At 38.8% G+C, this 22,328-nt stretch overlaps 1 protein-coding gene across 4 annotated transcripts in view; it reads left to right on the forward strand.

Moving 5' to 3' along the window:
• Positions 1-22,328, forward strand: part of sbno2a (strawberry notch homolog 2a) — a 37,624-nt gene that overhangs the window by 2,200 nt on the left and 13,096 nt on the right. For 2 of the 4 annotated variants that reach the window (XM_017697128.2, XM_017697129.2), the window contains exons 3-19: positions 1,937-2,022; positions 5,677-5,767; positions 11,998-12,174; positions 13,638-13,736; positions 13,888-13,996; positions 14,388-14,548; positions 14,916-15,049; positions 15,416-15,506; positions 15,628-15,771; positions 16,538-16,655; positions 16,772-16,877; positions 17,039-17,192; positions 18,767-18,943; positions 19,181-19,278; positions 21,272-21,354; positions 21,526-21,708; positions 22,111-22,232. In XM_017697128.2, the coding sequence (XP_017552617.1) occupies positions 1,937-2,022; positions 5,677-5,767; positions 11,998-12,174; positions 13,638-13,736; positions 13,888-13,996; positions 14,388-14,548; positions 14,916-15,049; positions 15,416-15,506; positions 15,628-15,771; positions 16,538-16,655; positions 16,772-16,877; positions 17,039-17,192; positions 18,767-18,943; positions 19,181-19,278; positions 21,272-21,354; positions 21,526-21,708; positions 22,111-22,232 (2,133 nt within the window). The remainder of the gene's footprint in view (positions 1-1,936; positions 2,023-5,676; positions 5,768-11,997; positions 12,175-13,637; positions 13,737-13,887; positions 13,997-14,387; positions 14,549-14,915; positions 15,050-15,415; positions 15,507-15,627; positions 15,772-16,537; positions 16,656-16,771; positions 16,878-17,038; positions 17,193-18,766; positions 18,944-19,180; positions 19,279-21,271; positions 21,355-21,525; positions 21,709-22,110; positions 22,233-22,328) is intronic. The other 2 variants (XM_017697130.2, XM_017697131.2) reach the window with 2 other exon arrangements.

Here is a 22,328-nt window from a genome sequence, read left to right on the forward strand (position 1 = left end):
ATCTTTTTGAATTGAGTTTTTAGATATCGGAGATGCCTGAAACCGAGATAAACAAAACATTTTTTATAAAAGATCTTTGTGGCCATAAAACCCTTCGCAAACATGTGGACAAATACCATGATATAACAAACAGTGATACAGGAAGTAATCTTAGCAAACTGTCACTGCAGTTGCTACTGTGAAGCTGGCTTTTTCAAACATAAGAAAACAGGACAAAACAATTCTGATCTGTTGGTTCTGTGAAACAGCAAAAGTAAGGTAATGTTATCCACTGTCATGCAGAAATATTGCAACCTCCTCACCCTTTTCATGCCTTTGAACTCTCATGAAGCTGAAGTCAGTTTACTTTCTCTGGCTTCTTGTCTGAATTTTCCTGTTTCACCTTAAATGGTTCAGCAGTTACATTCTGGCACCTTAGAGCAAGAAGCTGGCAAATGGGAAGCCAACTTCAGCCCTGTCCGCTCTCGAAGGTCTCTAAATCTCTCAGGATTCAAGAAATATTGGTCGATCACATATTTGGGCTGAAAATCAGCTGACACCGATACATAGCTGATCAATTTCACAGCTCCAGCCCATTTCTCCTTATGTGGATGTAAAGCTTTGTTGCACATATGCACTATTAATGCAACAAGAGAGTGCCACCCACAGTGTCTGATAAGCTCATACAAATTTCAAGTCATACAGAAATTTGAAGTCTCCACTAATATATTTCGGCTAATTGGAGTATAATATTTTGTATTGTGCAGCAACAGTAAGGGCTTCAGAGGAGCAAAATTTAAGAGTATCTGGTGGGAGTGTAACAAGCATTTTCAGGTTTTATGTGGTTTTTGATTAAGTTTAAAAGTGATTTCAGTTTTTGATGTTTTATGTGTTACAATCTCTTGATTCTTCAGATTTCGAATTTTATACTACATAGATTGATTTGTCAAGTAAATAAAAGTTCCCAAATAGAACTTTATCACTGCCCTCTGTGCCAACCTACACACAACATTAGTTGCACAAATTTAACCCCCTAAAATTTATGGGTGACTTCAGAAGAAAAGCCCAGTCGCTTGAGTGTGGGTACATACTTAGCAAAGCTCCTTCCTCTTCCTTGCTGACTTTACTCTGTGTAGAGGCACCTGGTTTTGATTATCCATGAAAGACAGTAAATGATGTTTATAGACAATACGGTTTTAAATTTTGTTTAAAACCTTTAATTTTTTACTATATCTTTATTATGTATCAAAATTGTTACACTCTGTGCTGATCCTAGTGTGACTACCAGGGATTTGACCCAGTGTGGTAGGATTGTAGTTTCAGGTTGTCTTCTTCTGGCCATTGCTGTTGTCTGTTTGACCCCAGCACCTAATGTTATATATGAAAGATGTAACAATAAGTCAATCAAGGAATATTGTATGCCCCACCTCAGTGAAGACACTTGTGCACAGTGAACTTTAGGGACCTTTTGTTGTTGTTTATTTGTTATTGACTTGTGACAGTAGAAATATCCTTTCTTTTTGTCTCTCATTCTTCTTGTGTCTCTCTGGCTCTCTTTTTCCCTTATTAGATGTTGTAATTGCCTGCATCTTTGGAAAGAAATCTGCCATTTATTTGCTGAGTGGATCATCAACATTCTCCATTATAGTTATGGTACTGCTGTGCGAGTCATGGTTACCTTAAGGCCTGACATCCTTTACTATGTGGAATTTGTGGGTGGTTATTTGGTACACCAGCTTATCAGAGATTGAGTGGCCATGGTGCACATTTAAAGTGTAAATATCACAGATTGAGACCACGCTGGGTGTATTTGATATTGATTCTTTGGTCAGGAGCATTTCTTTGTTTTTCTGAAATAGCAATTCATTTGAATGGCCCACGATGCTATAACTGTTGTTTAACTCCATCCCCAAAGAGCCTATGAAAAATGTGATGTTTGTTTCCTTTTCCTCTCCAGAGTCAGCTGTTTTCCACTAACTCGTGGCCGCCGTTCTCCCAGCAGCCTCATTACAACCAGCACTATCCTATGCAACAATCTGGGAGGTGAGTGATGACTAAACACTAGTGTCTCTCATTTTCTCTTCTCTCTTTCTCTCTATAACTCTCTCTTTCTGACACGCAGTCTGATGTTAGATAAGAAGTGCATCTCAGGCAGGCCAAAACAAAATGATCACATATTGTAAGCCTTATTCAAGTTTTGCTTATTTGTAATATTTATGGGCACAAAATATTGTTCAGAATAAGTTGTTTGTAATGAGTCATTGTGGTATAACAATGCACTTTCTGGAGTTCAGCCTTCAAAAAGTTTGGCTACAGAACATGCTCAGACATGCATATAATTACACACTTCTGTCTGACATGAAGCTTTTGTTCAAGGGCTCAGTAGCTGCTCTCTATAACTGGAATGTTATGTTCAGACACATTGAGACATTTCCTATATTTACATGTGTTATGCATGGACTCTTACCAGAATTTATTGTCCTTAGCTCAGCCTAACAGTTTCCTCTGTATGCATTTAGCAGACTGATATAGATAAAGAAGTGCATGCATCATTAACTGTGCTAATGGAGAATTCACCAGAATTGTGAAGCCTTGGGTCTAAGCCCATCCTAATCTTTTTTTATATATAACACTAACAAGCTATTTTTATTTGGAGCACTTTACCTTAGATGAACATCTAACAGAAGGCTGTCATGGTCAAAATACTGTAACAGATTAGATCAATTTGTTTTTCTCTCCATTATCTGATCCGGCATTTTCAACTGATATCAGTCTGACACCAGTACCCATCAATACAGATATGCCATTTCTAATGATTAAGTGTGCAAGACATACAAAATTAGGTTAGATTACTACAATTTACGGATAAGATGGAGTACTGCACATTAGGTACTGGTTTATATTACACATGGGAATGGTGAGGAGTTAACAATATAAACAATTATGAATAGAAAGCTAAAAAATTTACACTAGAGATTTTTCAAAAAAATTGCACATGGAGTGTTTATTATATTGCATACAGGAGAAGGTGATAAATTCACAGTATGCTTTGTAGGTGTTTGGGTGAAGCAGCCTGTCATTGAGAGAGCTGCACAGTGCTGCCAGTCTCATGCATGGGGTGGTGATGATAAATAAATATAAAAAAAACCTGTAAAACAGACCAAAAAGAAACCTATATTCTAACCTGCAAATCAAATACAGCCCAAACTTTTTGTGGTGAGCCACAGGCCAAAAATACAAAACAATATACAAATATAGAAGTTGAGGTTTTAAATACGCATTTTATAACGGTATGCAATATTTTGTTAAAGAAGTGCTTCAAAAATACTGTTTAAAAGATAAAGAATTTTGTGAGATATTTTAAGTATAAAAATAAGTCTGTTCTCTCATTATGTCAAGGGGTGGCTTTAGGGTGACTGCCAGGCCAAAATAAACGTTTTCAGGGTCCAACTTTGTTGCAGTGGCGAATTTTCAACACCCAGATGGTTTGAGGCTGCATGTCTGCAAATCTTTTTTTTCTTTTGAATGTCTGTTCAGTGCTTCATTGATGTTAATAAAAAATTGGGCTGTGTCTTGGCATTAGGCTAACTTGGTTCAGCTTTAGATAGTCTACTTACTGTCTCACTGAGGATAAAATATCAACAGCGCAACTTAGGCTAATGTGAACTTGTTTTATACCAAAAGCCACGCAGCATGGTAGAGAAGTAGATTCTTTGTACAGCTCCATCTGTATTTTTGTGCATTCCTTAAGTGGCACACAGTTCCAGGTAAACTTGATACAGTACAGTCAATGCAGAAAGCTTGCTGTGTGCAACGCAGAAGTGCCGCTCTTTGCACTTTGATAAGAGTATGCTATATGATGCTACAATTCGAAACATGATTTGCATTCTTGAAAGTTCCCTATTACTGCAGTGAAACTGGGGTCATCAGCTAAGGCGGTATTGTGACATTTCGGCCCTCTTGCAGTTTGGTCTGTTCTTTAACTGAATTACACTGAGTAACGAATGAAGTGTGATTGTAATACATTTTTTGTGCAGCCTTAACATGCAGTTATGTCTACTAAGGTGTGTTACAGCAGTGCAGTACACGTTGGTAGAAACTAGTTAACCAAAATATGTTTTGTTCATATTGTACAGTGAGAATTTGGTCTCATCACACACAAGTTTATGATGCCAGTAACGGGATTTTATTTGTTGATGTTTTATTGGATTCTGGTACAATGTACTGTACAACTTATACCACTTATATTGTTATCAGAATGCCCTGAAACCAAGGGTGACAAATCTCATTTCTTATATGGGCATTTCTATTATGTTAATGGACAAATGGTGCTAGAATTTAGTTAGTTTACTTTTAAGATATTAGAGAACTAGAAATGAAAGGCCACAGGCATTCAAAAAGGAAACCAAAGCATGTCATAGAAAAGTCAGTCTCCAGACTTATTTTCCTCCAGGTTTGAATCTTCTTTGCTACAATTACTACTTCCTTCTGGCTTTATATTTGACTCATGTGCAAACTACACCTCTCATACCGTTTGAAGTACTCTGTCTACTGTGTAGCATTAAGTTACACTTAGGGTTGCAGCGGTAACCGGTTCCACGGTATACCACGGTATTAAAATGCACGGTTATCATACCGTGGGCATTTGCTCATTACCGGTAAAACACAACCCAGCTCAGAAACTCACCCGCGCATGCGCAGCTCCGCTCCGTTTCAGTCACACAAGCACACAGCAGTGAGAATGGCAGAGAGTGCCACAGACTTAACAAATCTCCGTCCCCCTAAAAAAAAGGCTAAACTAAAGTCAGCAGTGTGGGACTACTTCGGATACCCGCCAAATGCACGCGAGGATGGGAATCCGATTTGTAATCAATGTGGCAGGAAAGTGGCAGCTAAAGGAGGGAATACCTCTAACCTGTTCTCCCATCTCCGAGAACACCACCCCGCTGTACTCGTTTATAATTTCAGTCCGACCCTAAATGCGTGAAATTTCGACTATAAAACCTATCTTTGTATTCGTGCACAGCCCACGCGTTAAGCGCCCACAAAAGTGCTGAGTCATCCGAACTATGAGCATGCAGGTGCTGGAAGTAACGTTATGCCTGTGGCTATGAAGCGCGTGCTGTGGTGGATGCGCGTGTCCATGTTCAGGTCCTCACAGACTAATTTGGATTTTTCCGGAGTCGGACTCAACGTGAAAGACGCCATTAATTTGCACGAGTTTATATTTAAAATCTGACGTGCCTCTATTGTGAGGATCATGTATAAAATAGATAGTCCCCTCTTTCTGCAGTCTCTGATTATATTAACTTGGCAGTAAAACGGACGTTTACAACAGTAGTTGGTCAGACACGCACACAGGCTCATTAGGGTTGCAGCGGTAACCGGATCCACGGTATACCACGGTATACCACGGTATTAAAATGCACGGTTACCATACCGTGAAAATCTCATACCGTTGCAACCCTAGTTACACTGTTCTGTCATTTTGGAAAGTACACCTGTATTGTTTGGTGATAAGTGGCTTATAGCAAGCTGGTCAATAGTGTCATGTAGTGTATGATTCAGGTCACTCAAAATTTTTGAAACCTAATGAAATCAAATCTCAGACCAAAGTCGGAATTCTAATGAGGGATATAAATCTGATGAGAAATTGTTTTGGTTTTATTACATTTTTTGTTTGCCTACTGCTTTCAGACAGTACCAGCCTAACTCTGCATCTCTGGGTGTGTTCAGTGACATGGACTTCTCTGACCTCACATCAAGCAGAAATGGAGACTTTGCGCCGGTAAGTTTCAGTCTAATCCCCCTCCATCTCTAATCTCAGTCTTACATTGTTAATCCACAGACTTGCACGAACCATTTGATGCAGACGGCCACACAGTTACACTCCTATTGACTATTCACACAACTGTGTGTATGCACCATTTTTTAAAAATTAGTCTGATGAGAACCAAACTTGTGTTTATCTTGCTAAATGGCAGTCAGTTGCCTGCTTTGGATACCATGACAACAGCAAGCATTCTGGAGCAAGATTCCTGCTGCTAAACATCACAAAAAAAGCAATTGCCTTTTGGTCAAATGGCAGTCTTGGCCACATGGAGCAATCTTGAGACAACAGTCATTGTCTTTATTCTGATCTAAAAACCATAAATTGCCTACCGCTATGCATCACGCAAAAGCGTTTGTCTTTTGTTCTTTTGCTCTCTTGGCCACATGGAGCAATGTTACCTACAGGACAATTTGTGGGTAGCCAGAAATCTAGCTTGTGAGACTTCTGCTGTTTATTTCAATGATGGGCAGTTGCTGCCCATATCTGATTATTATGCAAAGCTGCTGCTTTTAGCCACATTCTATAGCCTTCTGCAGCCTTCTGTCAACTCGAATCCCATAACTTGCTTATAGAACAGAGATCAACAAGTTATTAGTATATTATATTATTTATTTATTTAAAAAAAAATTTTTTAGGGGAAAGTCTTTTGAAAAGAACATGGAAGAAAACACCAAATTACAATTATCAATTAGCACCACAATTACAGCTAAGGACAGTTCCATTGTGGGCCTATTGAGGTTCTTTACTTTCAATGCTCGTGTACTTTTATGTCCTTATACACACATAAATATCTATTTACATACATATACATAAACCTCTTTTTCTAATCTTTGCTTCTCTTATGGTAAGCATATTTTGACCATCCATATTTACCATCCAAATCAATATTCCTTTTCAAGAGAGCGGTAAAACTTAATAATAGTAATAATAATAATAATAATAAGAAAGAAAAAAAAAATAAGATTAATATGTAGAGGAAGGAAAGGAGGGGAAAAAAGTTTCCCTTCAGATAAGCTCCTTAAATAGAGAAAGAAAAAAACAACAAAAAAAAACTATTTACATTGCAAAAGGGGAAGCATAGTCTTTCATTAAGAAGAGAGGAAATAACAAACAAATAAATAGGTAATTAAAACCTACATAAATTCTGGTCACCAGGGTCTTATCTATATAATAGCCACTTAGACCAAATGTGGCCGAAGTTACCGATGTGAATTCTAAAGGAATAAGTTAGCTTTTCCATAATATAAACTTCATGAACAGTGTCATACCAGTCAGATAGTAAACAGCCATTTCAACAGCCATTTTCTTGTGATTGCTTTCTTACTTGCAGACAGCAAGGCCTTCAACAATTTCATATTGTTTTGACCTAAGTCTAAAGAATGATTTCCCAGATAAAGAAATCCAAAGTCAAAGGGTATATTAGTCTGAAATATAGTACAAAGAGCCTGATGGACAGCTTTCCAATACCCAGACAGAGAGCGAGAGAGCGAGGCCGAGAGAGCGCGCGAGAGCGAGGCCGAGAGAGAGCGCGTGCGAGAGCGAGGCCGAGAGAGAGCGAGTGCGAGAGCGAGGCCGAGAGAGAGCGAGTGCGAGAGCGAGGCCGAGAGAGAGCGTGCGAGAGCGAGGCCGAGAGAGAGCGTGCGAGAGCGAGGCCGAGAGAGAGCGTGCGAGAGCGAGGCCGAGAGAGAGCGCGAGAGCGAGGCCGAGAGAGAGCGAGAGAGAGCGCGAGAGCGAGGCCGAGAGAGAGAGGGGTTGTGAGGTTGTTCCGCAATAAGAACCGTTTTGTCCTGTGACTTTGCGTAGATGTACACACTATTCACTTTGGAGTTGCTTGCATGTGTTTTATAAGTGATCAAAAGGTCATAGTGAGCAAATAGGAAAGTGCTTAATATAAATGTAATATGGGCTTGGTAGGACAGAGCCTTCAATATTGACTTGTGAGGTTGGTTTTGTTATCAAGTGACACACAAACTAACTGGCACTTTCACTTTCCTTTTGAATAAAACAGTTCCTGTTTTGAGTGTTGCATAGTAAATTGACTGTTTTCTGAACTCTGTATTTGTCACGCAATGCTTTACCTCTCTTGAGGTGGGTTCATGTTGAGAGACAAGTGGGTAGAATATTCCATTTATTATTTAAGTTATTCAAAAGATTAATTAATGCACTATTGCATGCTTGTCCCTAATTTTCTGTCAAATGATATTAAAATTCAGTAAAAATCATTACTGAAGATAAGAATGTTGATGTTTTATGCACCTACTCAGTGTTGAAGTAATTTAGAAGGGGGAAAATCGTCTATATAAGTCTGGTTTCATGAGTTAGATGTTTTTACCTGTGGTTTCCCTGAACTGAGCTTTTGGCTTTGTAGCAGACTCCTACTTTCCACAAACCTGTTTAGCAAAGCACAGAAGCAGGACACTTTGCAAGCATAACGGCTGTGTAGTGAAGTTGCCCTTCCCCCAGTGCTTCATATGATTCTTTTAAAATACTCATATATTTGTACATCACACTTCTTACATTATATTCAAAATCTCTTCTAAAATATGTAAACATTTGACACGAAGTTCAAACAGTATGGTTTACAAAATAAAACAGAATAATATAACAGCATTATCACAAATGGGGGGGGGTGATGAACCTGCCCTGCAAGACAAACCTGTTAACCCATAACCTTTTTGTGCAAGTCTCAGACCTTCTCATATACAGCAATATTAGTTTATATTGGCCCATAACAGTCACGTTTATAACAAAACCTCTTGTCTGTTGTATATTCTCTTATTTTATTTTTTTTATCCATTCATAATGAAATGTATAAAATGCAAATGTGCAGATGATTTGAAAAAGCTGAAAACCTAAAGGCTTTTTAAAATGACAGTGACCAATATTCTATACAAAATGTGACAGCAACATAGTAAATTTGGCTATGGCTGCTGCTAAGATGATTTGTTGTTTATCTGTTTCATTAAGCTTTTATATATATATACTGATGCAACATCTTTATGCTAACAGCTTTTAGGCCCAAGCCTTAATTTGGAGAGACTGTGTTAGAGGTACGCAAAGTGTCCTCCGAAGCTGTGTTCGATTCTTAGTAAAGCACATACGGTAAAATTGGGTTCTGACTGCCAGTAATCTCGGTCACACTCCAACAAAAGCATCATTTCCTGAAAGGAGACCCACCCCCATCTCTCTCTCACACATTCACAGGCATGAAGGCACACAGGCTGTTATCTCTGAGAGTTTCCTTTTGAAACTCTTACCTGTAGTTCCAATTGTGGTATGAGTCTTATTAGTGCTGATACAAATACCAAGTGATAAATTTGAGGCATTGCTATGCATAGCTGAGTTGCAATTAATGGCACAAATTGGATTACTCTGAATTGGTTGTTTGCAGCTGCTGTGTTTAGCTTATGGATTTATGTATAATTTCCTCTTTTGTGTTAATTTCCCATCGGAACGATCTGTGTAATGCCTAGGCTGCACTTTTGGATTAAATACTTTGCAGAGGTGGGACGTCCACTGCCTAAGGTATCGCTTCAGTTGCTTTATTACTTCATTGCTTACAACTAATAATAAAGCATGATTCAAGGTACTTGCTACTGTTTCCATGCAGGTTTTTGCTTGCTTGTTGAGAGAAACTATGTTGCAGTTCTCATTTGTTTGTAAGAGTGAAGGGGTTAACTGTTGTGGCAAGAGTTTATTTTGAATACTTCTAGTTGTAGTTCTGTTGCAATAAGTTTTAGATGACAGATGCATTTAAAAAATAGGTTTCCTGTTCTTGTGTACAGATGTTAGTTTGAGTGTGGTTTGTGTTTTACAGAGAAAGCCAACGACCATTTATCAGATGATGTCCTTTCCAGAATCACATTTTTGTGAGAGCTCCAATTGCCAAAAGTATATTGACATGTATGTTTAGTTCTAGATATAGTAAAGAATAGTTGTATCCCAGTACAGATCTGTCTGCACAGTCAGCGCTTCACACAAACCTGGCACTCTGAAATGGCTGTTATTTTCTTATAATTTAGTCTGACCCTCTACCAAATAGTCCACCACTCTTTCGCAAATGAGAAATGTGTGTCATTGGAAGTCTGACTGTTAGAAATTAAATCCTTTTTTTTAATGTACGTCATCATCGGCAGATCATTTTTATGCTGTGCTTAAAGGTTAGCTGGAGTGGTTTTGTTGAACCATTAACACTTGGAAATTGCAGATTAGGGTGACTGGAGCAAAAAGAAAGCGTCTTCCATTAGCACGGCTCAGAGAGCGATTGCTGCTGGATGTTAACTGTTACTATAGGGAAAGGAGGACTAACGTCACACTAGCAGAATGTCTTATCTCCTCTACACAGATGCATATCCAGCTTGGTTTAGTAGACACACAGGCCCATCCTGTAAACCCTTTTCCCCCTGCCCTTTAAATTACACAGCATGATCGATTAACATTAAGTGTGTGTGCTGTGATTATGGTGTTGATTTGTGTGTTTTTGAGCTCTGACTGTGTTTCTAATTAAATTGTTAATTTAAAAAAAATGTTTTGCCTGTACAATCTCACCTTCTGCGCATTCAGGGACAATTTGAAGGAATTCTACTAGGGATCGGCTAATGCAGAATTTCTGGGCTAATACGATAAACGATAATAAAGACTGTTGTGGCTGATGCCGATATCAATAAAAAAGATCTTTTTTTTTGCATTTTAAAACAAGTTCGCACTGCAATCCTTGTTTTTCTAGCAGTGGGTTTCCTGCATGGACAGATTCTTGAATTTGTGCATGCATGCAGCAGTGGTGTAATCTACTGTGCTCCATTTGTTTGAATTTAAAGTCAATCTTGCATCAAAATGGACTCAAAATGGATTTTTTTAAAAAACCTGATTAGATCAAGTCCCTGGTAATAGTGTTATCAAACTACTTAAAATGCAAAAATCTTGTTTTCCTGTACTCTTCGACCACTTCCTGATGTGTTACTGTAAAGAAAGCAAAATGCATTATAATTTTGAAATTTCTCTTGATTTTAAAAGATTGAAAGTTACGACCACTAATGGCTTCAAGTGTGTCACTGCAAGCAGAAGTTCAGACTAGGGACCTAAATTGTCAGCCACTACCAGAATATATTGTCTGCCCAGAAATTGTACATACAGATGAAAAGAGCGAATGTTGTGTTCTTTAGCTTAGTTTAGGCAATACATATGTATTTATGTTTACTATATTTTATTGTTGTGTAAAATAGTGTATATGCGGGGGTATTTTGCTTATTCTCAGTTAAGTAGTTTGTTTAACATTGTGTGTGTTACGTATTCAAATTTATATATTATACTCGCTCCTCTACTCTTAATGAGATGCCGTGCACAGTCAAGTCTCAACATCAACTACGGATGACTCGCAGGGCCAAACAGAATTTGCATTAACGGCCCTTGTTTTTTTTCTTCAAAATTGCGTTAAATTGAGATTGCGTTAATGTGTTATCATGTTAACTTCGACAGCCCTAATTTTTATTTTATTTTTTTATATATATATATATATATATATATATGTATTTGTTGAAACCGCCAATAAAACTGAGGCTTCTCAGTACCTGGGTGCACCTCTGGCTTTAATGCAATTCTGTCAAGAGAAATGGAGTGGTACAGATTGTGAACAGGACTGCTATCAGAGATTCCAGGAACAAGAATGTTCATCCTTTGTCAGATTTACAGCAACTACTTTGGATGGCAGCCATGTCTGAAGTCATCTGTGACTTCTGTATTTCCTTTAAATGAACGAATGACAGCCCTATGGACAGTCCATCGGTGTGTTTCTTGCCTTTTGCCCAGACCACTGGGATAGGCTCCATCTTCCCATGCAGAGATAAGCAGATTAGAAAGTATGTGCGTGTGTGAATAAATGACATCATTGTTCACACAATGCATATAGTGACAAAAAGTGACTAATTTTGATTTTACTGTTCAAAGTGACTCATAACAAATATTAAAATAAATGTTATTTCAATTGTCAAGGTAGTTTAGTTGTCCACACATAAGCCATCCAGATTTAGAAATGGACCTGTTAAACCTGACTTTGCTTGCTTATTTATTTATTTATTTATTTATTTATTCATTCATTCATTCATTCATTTATTCATTCATTTTCTCTCTCTCTCTCTCTCTCTCTCTCTCTCTCTCTCTCTCCTCCCCCCCTTTTTCCTCACTTACAGGATCTTTCATGTATAGATGAATTGTCCAATACATCTCTCTTCTCCTCTACTCCTGACTCTCTGTCTGAGTATGCTGATCCTGCCAGTTTCGACCTCAGCAGCCTGGCCCACGGAACAAGCCAAGGCTCCACATCTGTACCAGCATTGTGGGAAACCCCTGGGCACAGTCAGAGAGAGGTAAACATATTTGCATGCCCATCAATCACCTGCATATTAAAACTGGGAAATGATCTGCATGCCATTCAACCAGATCTCTCAGCCCTGTGTATCAAAGAGTGGGTCCACACCTAGACACAGAGCCAGATACACAGATACTTGTTGCTAAGATGACATCTGATTAGGAGTTAAATAAACAAAAAGCACTCTCCATTGTCTGAGAGGGATGTGAGCCAAATTCGGCAACCATAGTAGGACATTGTGTTTTTAGAAAAATTAATAATGTTCCACCAGCTTGCTGACAATGTGGTTTTTGTCCAAGTGGTTTTGTCTGTGTTACTGTGTCCATGTTTAGCATTCACTAAAGGGCTGGTGGGAATGAAAGAATGTAAGGCATAAACATTGAACATGGAAATCCATGCCAGGGAAGCCTAGTAAAATTTAATCTAAACATTTGCCATTGTCAAGTTTTTTTCTTGCTCTGGTCATTTTAATAGTGTGGAACATTTTGTATTGATTATGAAGATTCAGTAAGCAGGCTATTGCTGTAGTTTTTTTTAGTGATGCACCAAAATTCAGGACACATCTGACTGAAACACCTGGCTAAAGCTGAAATGTTTTTTTTTTTTTTTTTTCTTTTCAATTAACGTATTATTTATGCATTTGAAAGAACATACTAAATATAAGAATACAGTAGGACAAAACTGAGCTGATACTAGTTTCCATAAAGTAAGCTTAAATGATTACAATGTGTATGTAGCCTCCACAAGATGCCTATTAAATTCAGTGTCCTTGTTGACAGAACATTGATTGTTCAAGGCAAGGAATTCCATTATTTTTAGTTATACTTTGCACTTTTACACAGTTTGTAAATTTTTTTTTTTCCACATTTCAAAACATGTGACCACAGATCCATAAGAGTTTTTGCAGGGACTTTCATGTCTGCATTTGTTTTGCTGTATTATATGTATAAATGTGTTTTCAAGTGGTATTAGACCTGTAGTGGAGACTTTCATGGGTGTTTTGCCCTCTTTGGATACTCGGGATGAGCAAGAGAGCTTGGAAATAAATTGTGTTTTTTAGTCACTTTTTGTTTTTATTGTCATTTAATCTTTTACCTAATTTTATCTTTGTAGTCCTGTATAATATTTTTTTTCTCTAACTTTTGACTATTTTTGGCCAAAATCTTAGTGTAGCTCTAGTTTTTGTTTAATTACAAAATTTTTATGTGTAAAACAATTGACACCAACTAATAATTTTGGCTAAACACATTTGCATTTAAGGATTACAGGTACAGTAGACAAGTCTGCTGTCAGTACATGGTCATAGTCTGGATTTAAGTGTACTGTAAACCAATGTAAACCAATGCAATTCTACATTGTGCAGTTAATCATCGAGAGCCTTGCATCCAATTCATTCTTGAGTTTCTTTCAGTCATTGTTAATTTTCTGTGTATTTGTTTGTGTGTGTGTCTGTGTCATCAGTTGGTCCCATCAGTTCCTCATTCACACAAGTTTTCAGGTTTGAACAGTCTGGATGAAATCAGTGCCATCCTGAGCAACACCCCGATAGCAGGACATAAGGTAGTTTAGAGCCCTTTATTTCACTTTGCACTTCATTTCATCACATCTTTGATTGGGAGGGTTTTTTTATGTAGGATTACAAGACATCCTCTCTCTTTTCTCTTTCTCTGTTGGTCATTAACTCTCTTCTTCTGTTTTGCTCTTTGTGTAGCTGCCTGAAGTTGTTCAGCCTCCACCTGAGGAAGTGGAGGAGGCAGATGTGGAAGAGACAGAAGAACTCGGCCACATGGACACATATGCTGAATACAAGCCATCCAAATGTACGAATGTAGTACATTTCTATTACGTTTAATGCTGAAACATGAAGTTTTGCTACAAAATACACTGGGCAAATTAGAAGGGCCTGTGGTATGTGTATCAGGTTGCTCAGAATTAGTGCTGAGCTATGAACAGTTTTTGCCTTCATTACTTTAGTAAGGACATGGAACATGTATGCTCTTCAGACTTTTCTAGTATTTAGCTGCAGATGTCAGTTGATCAATACATATTAGCAAAGGCAACCCCTGTTTTTGGCAAAGTGAATGAGTGTTTTCCCCAGATTTTAGAAAGTCACTTTGTTTGTTTTTTCTTGTCTTGCTTGTTCCTTTGTGGGTGTTCTGCAGTAAAGGTTACATGATGATGCTTATCATATCTCTCTCTGTATATTTGCAGCTACCATTGGAATCTCTCACCCAGATATTGTGGTAGAGACCAGCACTCTCTCTAGCGTACCGCCTCCAGACGTCACATACACTCTTTCTATCCCAGACAATGCCATCCAGACTGGTCTGCTGTCCGCCCTACAACTTGAGGCCATCATCTACGCCTGCCAGGTACACGAACCAGCCAGGGCAACGAATGAACCACCAAAAGAACTACAGAAATTTGGCCTTATTTGTAACCTTTAAGTTTAGCTTCTGAAATGATCTTTTATTGAGCGTTTTAAAAAAGTGTTATTGGAATTTCAAACTGCTAATGTTTGAGCACCAAAATGTTGTCAGACATTGGTCCTTTGATGAACAAATATACTTTTTGGTGCAGTTAATTAGTTTATAGTAGTTCTAAATAATTAATTGTCCTTTACCAAGTGTATTGCCATGGTTGATTCTCGTTTCACCCATGCAAAATGACATTTTTAGCTGGAATGAGAGGCCTAACATAGCCTGTATGTTAACTTGGGTTTTCTTGATGGCTTTTCAGCAACATGAGGTGATTCTGCAGAATAACCAGAGGGCAGGTTTTCTGATTGGGGATGGAGCTGGTGTGGGGAAGGGCCGCACTGTGGCTGGCATCATACTGGAGAACTACTTAAAGGGAAGGAAGAGAGCCCTGTGGTAAGGCAGGCAATTCATATTATTTAAGGCCTCATTGCAAAGCAGAATTGTTACTCGAACCACTTCCACTTAGGGAAATCCATGTTATAGGATGCACCATAGCAGTTCTTACTTGTGACTAAGCACTGCTACATTCAAAATAAGCACTGTCACTGTCTACTGTCTTGCATTTGATTATTTTAAAATACAAAGGGTTTAAGGGTGGTGTGCTCCTTTTGGATTGAAATGTACCTCTTTCTGAAACCAAAGACAAACAGTATAATCTAAAATGGAGTGGGAGTTATATCTCTGGCTGTATGAATTGACATGTTTGCAAAAGAGTATTCTTTTTGTATTCTCAATGTTATTTTTTTTGGTCTCCTTCAGGTTCAGTGTGTCTAATGATCTGAAGTACGATGCAGAGAGAGACCTCAAGGACATAGAGGCCCCCAATATTCCTGTTTTTGCTTTAAACAAGGTGCTACACTTTCAAAATGATTTAAAAAGACTTGGCTTGCATATGTAGTTTTTCTTGGTGACCACTGTATAGCTGTCCCAGTGCCTTGTATAAAGTTATTTTGTATATTTTTGTGTGCCAGATTAAGTATGGAGACACAGCTACCTCAGAGGGTGTCCTGTTTGCAACGTACTCTGCGCTGATCGGGGAGAGTCAGGCAGGAGGACAGCACCGCACCAGACTCAAACAGATACTGGACTGGTGTAAACCTGACTTTGATGGAGTTGTATCCTTTTGTATAGTGCCTCTGGCTAGTAATGCCCACTTTTCAGCTTGAGATAATGCATATCTTTATTTTATCAAATCTGTGTTAGTTCAGGATAGTCCATAGGCTATATTCTCCTAGGTCACATACGTCTATAGAGCACTGAAAATTACTGCATAAGAATGCTTTTGCTGTAGTGATGCTTTAAGAGTACAAGTGAAAATATCAATAAAGTAAACAAGTTGTTTTTTTTGTATATCTACAGTTACAGTGAGTCAGTTTGAAAATATTTCATAGTTAGCTTGGCTCATTGGAAATAAGCTGTACAAACAATACAGGCAACTATGATGCTAATGAAATGTTATGACACCTGAGACCAGTGCACATTATTTACACATTTTTCTGTGTACTGTGTAAGACACAAGGTTTGCTTCAGACTACATGCCTATCGTGATTAGATGATCTATGAGTTATGTAATATAACATAAGGCCTCCTAATGTATCAGTTTCTGCTTTGATTGGCTTTCAGAACTGAATGTTCCTTATATTTGGGTCTGCTGAAACGCACATTTACTTTTTTACTCTGTATAATGCAGTTCAAGTAAAAGTAACATGATTTTAATCATACTAAAAACATAACCATCACAGTGGAAAAATGTACTCAAGGCTTTGTACCGAGAGTAAATGTAATTAGTCCATGCAGAGGAAGAGTTGGCTTCTTTAGCGAGCAGCTCTAGTTTTAGTTATGTTAAGTAATACTTTTGCCTTGACGTTTGACTTCTCTCAGATTGTTTTTGATGAATGCCATAAAGCCAAAAATGCAACGTCCACTAAGATGGGCAAAGCTGTACTGGATCTGCAGAACAAGTTGCCCCTGGCCAGGGTGGTCTATGCTAGTGCCACAGGTTTGTAGACGGAATACACGTTTGTGCACACAGTGTGTATATACTGTGATTAGATGTTTACATTGTTTTTACTTTAATGTCTGTCCTGTGTTGGCCTTTTCTCTGTTGTTCTTTAGGTGCCTCTGAGCCAAAGAACATGATCTATATGAGCCGGTTGGGGATCTGGGGAGAGGGAACACCCTTTAAGACATTTGAAGACTTCCTGCATGCCATCGAGAAGAGGTTAGTCCCAATAACACAGTTGTTCTAAAAATACCTGTTTAATAAGTATAGATGTTCTCACTGTTAGCTTGACGTTTAATTGTGCATAAGCCATGGCTAATGAGCAGCTGCCATTCTAAACTTGGTGCCAAACAACAGCTATGCTTACTTGTCTCTTATAGGGGCGTTGGTGCCATGGAGATAGTTGCTATGGATATGAAAGTCAGTGGCATGTACATAGCCCGTCAGCTCAGCTTTTCTGGTGTGTCGTTCCGGATTGAGGAGATCACACTGGATGAGGAGTTCAAGGTGGTCTACAACAAGGCGGCCCGTCTGGTGAGAGAATTCCAGATAACACAACATGAATAGCATTATTGTAATGCTCTATGAACAGGCTTGATTGAGAGATCACTTCTTTAGACCATTAATGTTTCTATGTCATGAAGTGAACTGAATGCATGTACTATATAACCTACACTGGATGATAACACCAAAGCTTGAACTTTGGGAGTGGGGATTGTGACCCTTAGTAACAGTTTTATTAGAAAGTAATTTATTGTGTTTACTTGCACACTAGTGGTAAAATATTTCACTAAGACTGTTAGGCTAAGATATGTTCATGATAACTGCAAGGTTTGATTTTTATGGTTTGACTAAGCTCTTAGTCAACCTAAGCTTAACTAGGCATATACTGTGTGATTTTGGCCTGTTTTTAAGACTAATTTGTTTGTATCTGACTTAATTTCATCACTGGGCCAAACTTCAGTTTCATTTAGATGTAGATTTGTAAGGTATAAACCTCTTAATACAGTATTTAGAGGCTGTATTGTCCTATCAAAATAAAGCACCTGGTTTTTGTTTCAGTGCACAGTGTGGCACAAGTTAGCAAAGCTCCTGTATCACAGTTTGTCAGTCACACAATCTCAGACGATTTCCTCATTCCTACATATAGTGTACTATGGTAGTTATGAAATTCCACCTTCTACATCAAAACTGCACACATGGCTGAATCCCAAATGACTGCGTATTAGACATTGTGCACTGTTCAGGTGTGGGAGCGAGAATTTCAATGCCTTTGTAGTGCACTAGGTAGAGAGCAGGGAGATGGAGATTCAACCTACTATTTTTTTACTTGGTACTCGGGCGTGTTATTTTGAATGAAATAGCTTGTTTGAAATTGTCCGTAGACAGAGATGTCTTTTCGGGCTGCCTTTCACATGAAGTGTGAGCACTCAATTTGTATCATGTTAATCAGACAGAGTGCCTTTGTACAATGTGAGTGTACTAGTTGTAGGTTTTGTCCGTACACAATGGTATACTCAAATGTGCAGTGTGAAGACATTTCCAAAATCACACAGTGTATCCCTGGCTTTAGAGCGATGTGGTCCAGGCCGATTATTGCCTGAATTATTGAGAGAGATTTGGACGCACAAATGTCTGAACATCTACACAGCCCTAGTTCAGATGTCATTTCTCAAATATTTGTCATGCTGGGGTTGAGTCAGAATTTGAACGGATATTAGACATGTACTGCTGCTTTAGGTTTTTTTTTTTTTTTCCTACTTTATTCTTCCATATTCTGGCATGGTAGAATCACAAAGGCTATTCAGTGCTTGTGAATGGATGCAAGTACAGTAGTATAATATCACATTTATGGCTGGGTTTAGACAGTGTTTTGTCAGGCTTCGGTTGTTTTTCAAAGCTTGGTTCTGGGGGTTTAACCAAACTTGGGCAGGATGTTCCTGGGCTGTATTCAAGTTTTGTTCAAAATTTCAGAGCCAATTAAAGCTCTAGTGTGACCTACCCTCAGCATTTTGGACCAGTATGAAGTAACATAGGCTTAACATATCATGTGTGAACTAATCTTTGCTTTCTCTGGGCTTTTTTTCTTTCTGTTTTTTCTCCCTCAGTGGGCCGAAGCTTTGGACCTGTTCACCAGGGCAGCGGATGTGCTAGGACTGGTCTCGCGCAAGTCCCTCTGGGGCCAGTTCTGGTCCTCTCACCAGCGCTTTTTTAAATACCTTTGCATTGCTGCCAAAGTGCGCCGCCTGGTGGAGCTTGCGCAGGCTGAGATGGATCAGGGCAAGGTGAGAGACAGTAAATTAAATTTTGTTTTTACTGATTAGATGAGCGGTCTTTGAAATGGCCACTGTGATTGAAAAACCAAAGCCAGAGCCTACAGTGTAAGTATGGGCAAATAGGTTAATTTGATGTTTTTTGTCAATTGTGATGGAGAAGTAAGTACTTCAGCATCGAGCTCCAATCAGTTTTTTTGATGACTCTGCTGTGTGTATGTGTGTCTGTGTGTGTACACAAATATGTAGTGCATTGTGATTGGGCTACAGTCGACCGGTGAGGCCCGTACACGAGAGGTGCTGGATGAGAACGATGGCCACCTGGACCGATTTGTCTCCGCAGCCGAGTGAGTTCATAGTCCATAACTGAATCAAACTGTTTCCTCTTTACCTCTGTACTCCAGTTCCACCTTTGGCTCTCCTCATCTTGTTCCTTAGATGACTGCTTGGCAGCTTCTTCATGTGTGAAACAGACTAGTAATTTGCAGCAGCTTGAATATTAGGACTGGTAATTGTGAGCTGGTAAATGTCAGATTTTTGTATTCACATTGTGTTGGTTTTTGCCTTTGTGCTCTGGAAGGGATATAGTCGCCCCAAAATTACCTTAACATGCTTTACAATCCATTACATGGTTGTTGCATTAGCTTTCAATTTGTGATTGTTAGCCACATGAGTATGAACTTGACAGGAGCTCCGTCCATATGTGACCAAACTCTAATCCTTGGGATGAATCAAAGAGATAATCGACATTATTTGGCCGGTATTTTTTATTTGATTTTTTTTCTTCAAGGAATTCAAAGAGCAAAACTCTGATCTAGGATGTGAATCAGGGTTTATTTCAGACCGTTTATCAGTTTTGGACCAAAGTATTCTCTTTGTAACATGAGCCTGTTCTGCAGAGCAGCTAACTGGTCATTATGATGTCTGAGCAGAACAGCTGCTAAAAGAATTACAGTTTTATAAGCACCCTGCAGACCATATAATAAGAGTGCATGTGTGTCAACATGCGATTACAGTACTTTTTTCTGCTTCATGATAGATGACCAGATTCAGTTCTTCTGAAGCTGCCAGAAATATAAATTAAACTTTCTGCTGATATGAGAAAGATTGAGATAAGCTGGCATTTAAGCCTTAGTCATAGTAATGTTATCCACAAATTAAAAAAAAAAACAGTAATCACTCTCATGGATTTTATGGTAATGTACGCAATTTGGAAGTAACTGCCATGCAGTATCAAGGAAGTGACACTTAAAGCCTGCAGTTAACTGTAAATAAAAATTTTTTTTCTTTATAAATGGACATGGAATTCCTAGTCACTGCATAATTTTTATTCCTTTATTTGTTTAAAAAAAATTTTTTATTTTAAAAAGAGACCACCCTCTGACTGTCGTTGGTCATATGGTCCATGGCTCAGAGTAGGTTCTAGGGATGCTGAGGGTTTTTGTTTAGTTTTTTTTTTTTCTTTTTTTTTTTCTTTTTTTGTTATTTTTACCCAGTTTTCCCCAATTTAGTTGTCTCCAATTCCACCCTCTAATTGACTCCCCCAATCACATGATACTATCAACGCTAGGAGGGTCTTTTCCAGTCTTTTCCAACTGGCGCTCACGCAACGTCATTGGACAGCTGAACACACTCGGAAGAAAGTGCCAGCCACCAGATCTGTTATGTCAGCCAACAGATGCCTGCGCTGACTAGCATCATGTTGAGTGCTGGGGGAGAAGGGAGGGCCATCCTATCCACTCAGAGAGTGAGGCCAGTTGTGCTCTCTTGGACTCCCAGCTACGGATGGCTGTAGCATCACCAGGGATCAAACTCACGATGTCGTCATGAGAGGGTCAAAGCTTAGATGGTTGAGCCACGCGGGAGCCAATGCTTAGTTATTTTTAAGTGTGCTTAAAATACAGTGTTCGGCAGTAGTTCTGTTTCGTTTAGTTCCTCCGTCGTTTGAAATTTGCTGACAGTTTTAAGTATCCCTTGAAGGTCCTGATATCCCTGATATGCTTAATATTGAGGCTTGGCTTAATGCTCTTTCAAGTCTAAAAATATGTCTGCTGTGTGTACTTTTCTTTGCCAGTCATACAAGGTTTCACAATGTGTAATTCAAAGCTACCATCAAGACTACCACTTGAAGTTCTCTTTACTGGACCATAGTATGAGACATAGGTTTAAGACTAACGTACAGTAATAGGAATATACTTGCATGTATTTGCATTGTGGGTCCAACTATAAGATTATACAGAATTGCAAATAAATATGATTTTTACTTTAAATGAATAGCATGTTTATGAGTGGTTCTGTGGTAGAGATATGGGAGAGATTCATTATGGTGTTTGCTTCTAGGCGTGTGTTCCATTCTCTGGTTCAGAAGCACTTTCCATTAGAGAAACCGAAGAGAGAGAAGGCTACTGGAAATAAAAGAAAACGTAGGTGACCATCCACCACCTATTGATAATTAAATTGAATACACCAAATATTTTGCCCTTTAATATGCTGGGCAATGTATTTACCCAAATGCACACATTTTTCTTGTGTTGGCACTGGAATGTGACTCATGAATTTGTCGTAAGTAATAGTTCCTGATTTGGATTTCATAGGAAAGCCCAGAGGTCGACCACCCAAATTCCCAAAGCACTGTGTGGAGGTGGGAGGGGTCATTAAGATTAGTGATGACTCTGATTCGGACTTTGAGGATATAGACAGTGACTCAAATTCTTCACCTGAATCACTGCAGGACAACGACGACGTCATTTTCGTCCACCACATCAATGGACCTACTGGTATGTTGACTGGAGCAGGACACTGAGTCTGGCTGTTTTGAAGAAAGAAAAAAAGAATATTGTTAAGCTTTTGTGATTCAAACCCTATGGATAACCTAAGAGCTAAGAGGGTTAAAAATCATTCAGGCTAGTGTGTAAAATCACTGGCTTTATAGCCGAGTCATTCCATCACTTTATTTCTGCTGTATCATAGTAGCTCATTCTATCTGACTCTCCTAGGCATCTGTGCCTTGAAACCCAGTGTTTCAGTCTGTCTTGATTTCAGCTCTGGTGTGCTTATTAAATCGGAGGGTAATTTCTTGTCTAGACTACTAAATCACATGGGAGCAATTCAGCTTTCTTCCGTCTCTCAACTGGGCTTGTCGACGAGTGTGTGACTTATGATTTTTCTCCTGCTCTCAGCAAAACTGGAGGAACTGAGGCATGGACTGCTGGCTAAGATAGCGGAGCTGGGGAAAGAGCTTCCTCTTAACACACTGGATGAGCTGATTGACCGGTTCGGAGGGCCAGAGAAAGTGGCTGAGGTGAATATTCACATGACTACAAATCAAGCTTCGTAAAGATTTTAAAAACAAACGGTCACCTTATGTAATTTTAAATAGGTGTGTAGGTAATGAGGC

Source organism: Pygocentrus nattereri, chromosome 19, assembly GCF_015220715.1.
Source record: "Pygocentrus nattereri isolate fPygNat1 chromosome 19, fPygNat1.pri, whole genome shotgun sequence".
NCBI classification, from domain to species: Eukaryota; Metazoa; Chordata; class Actinopteri; order Characiformes; family Serrasalmidae; genus Pygocentrus; species Pygocentrus nattereri.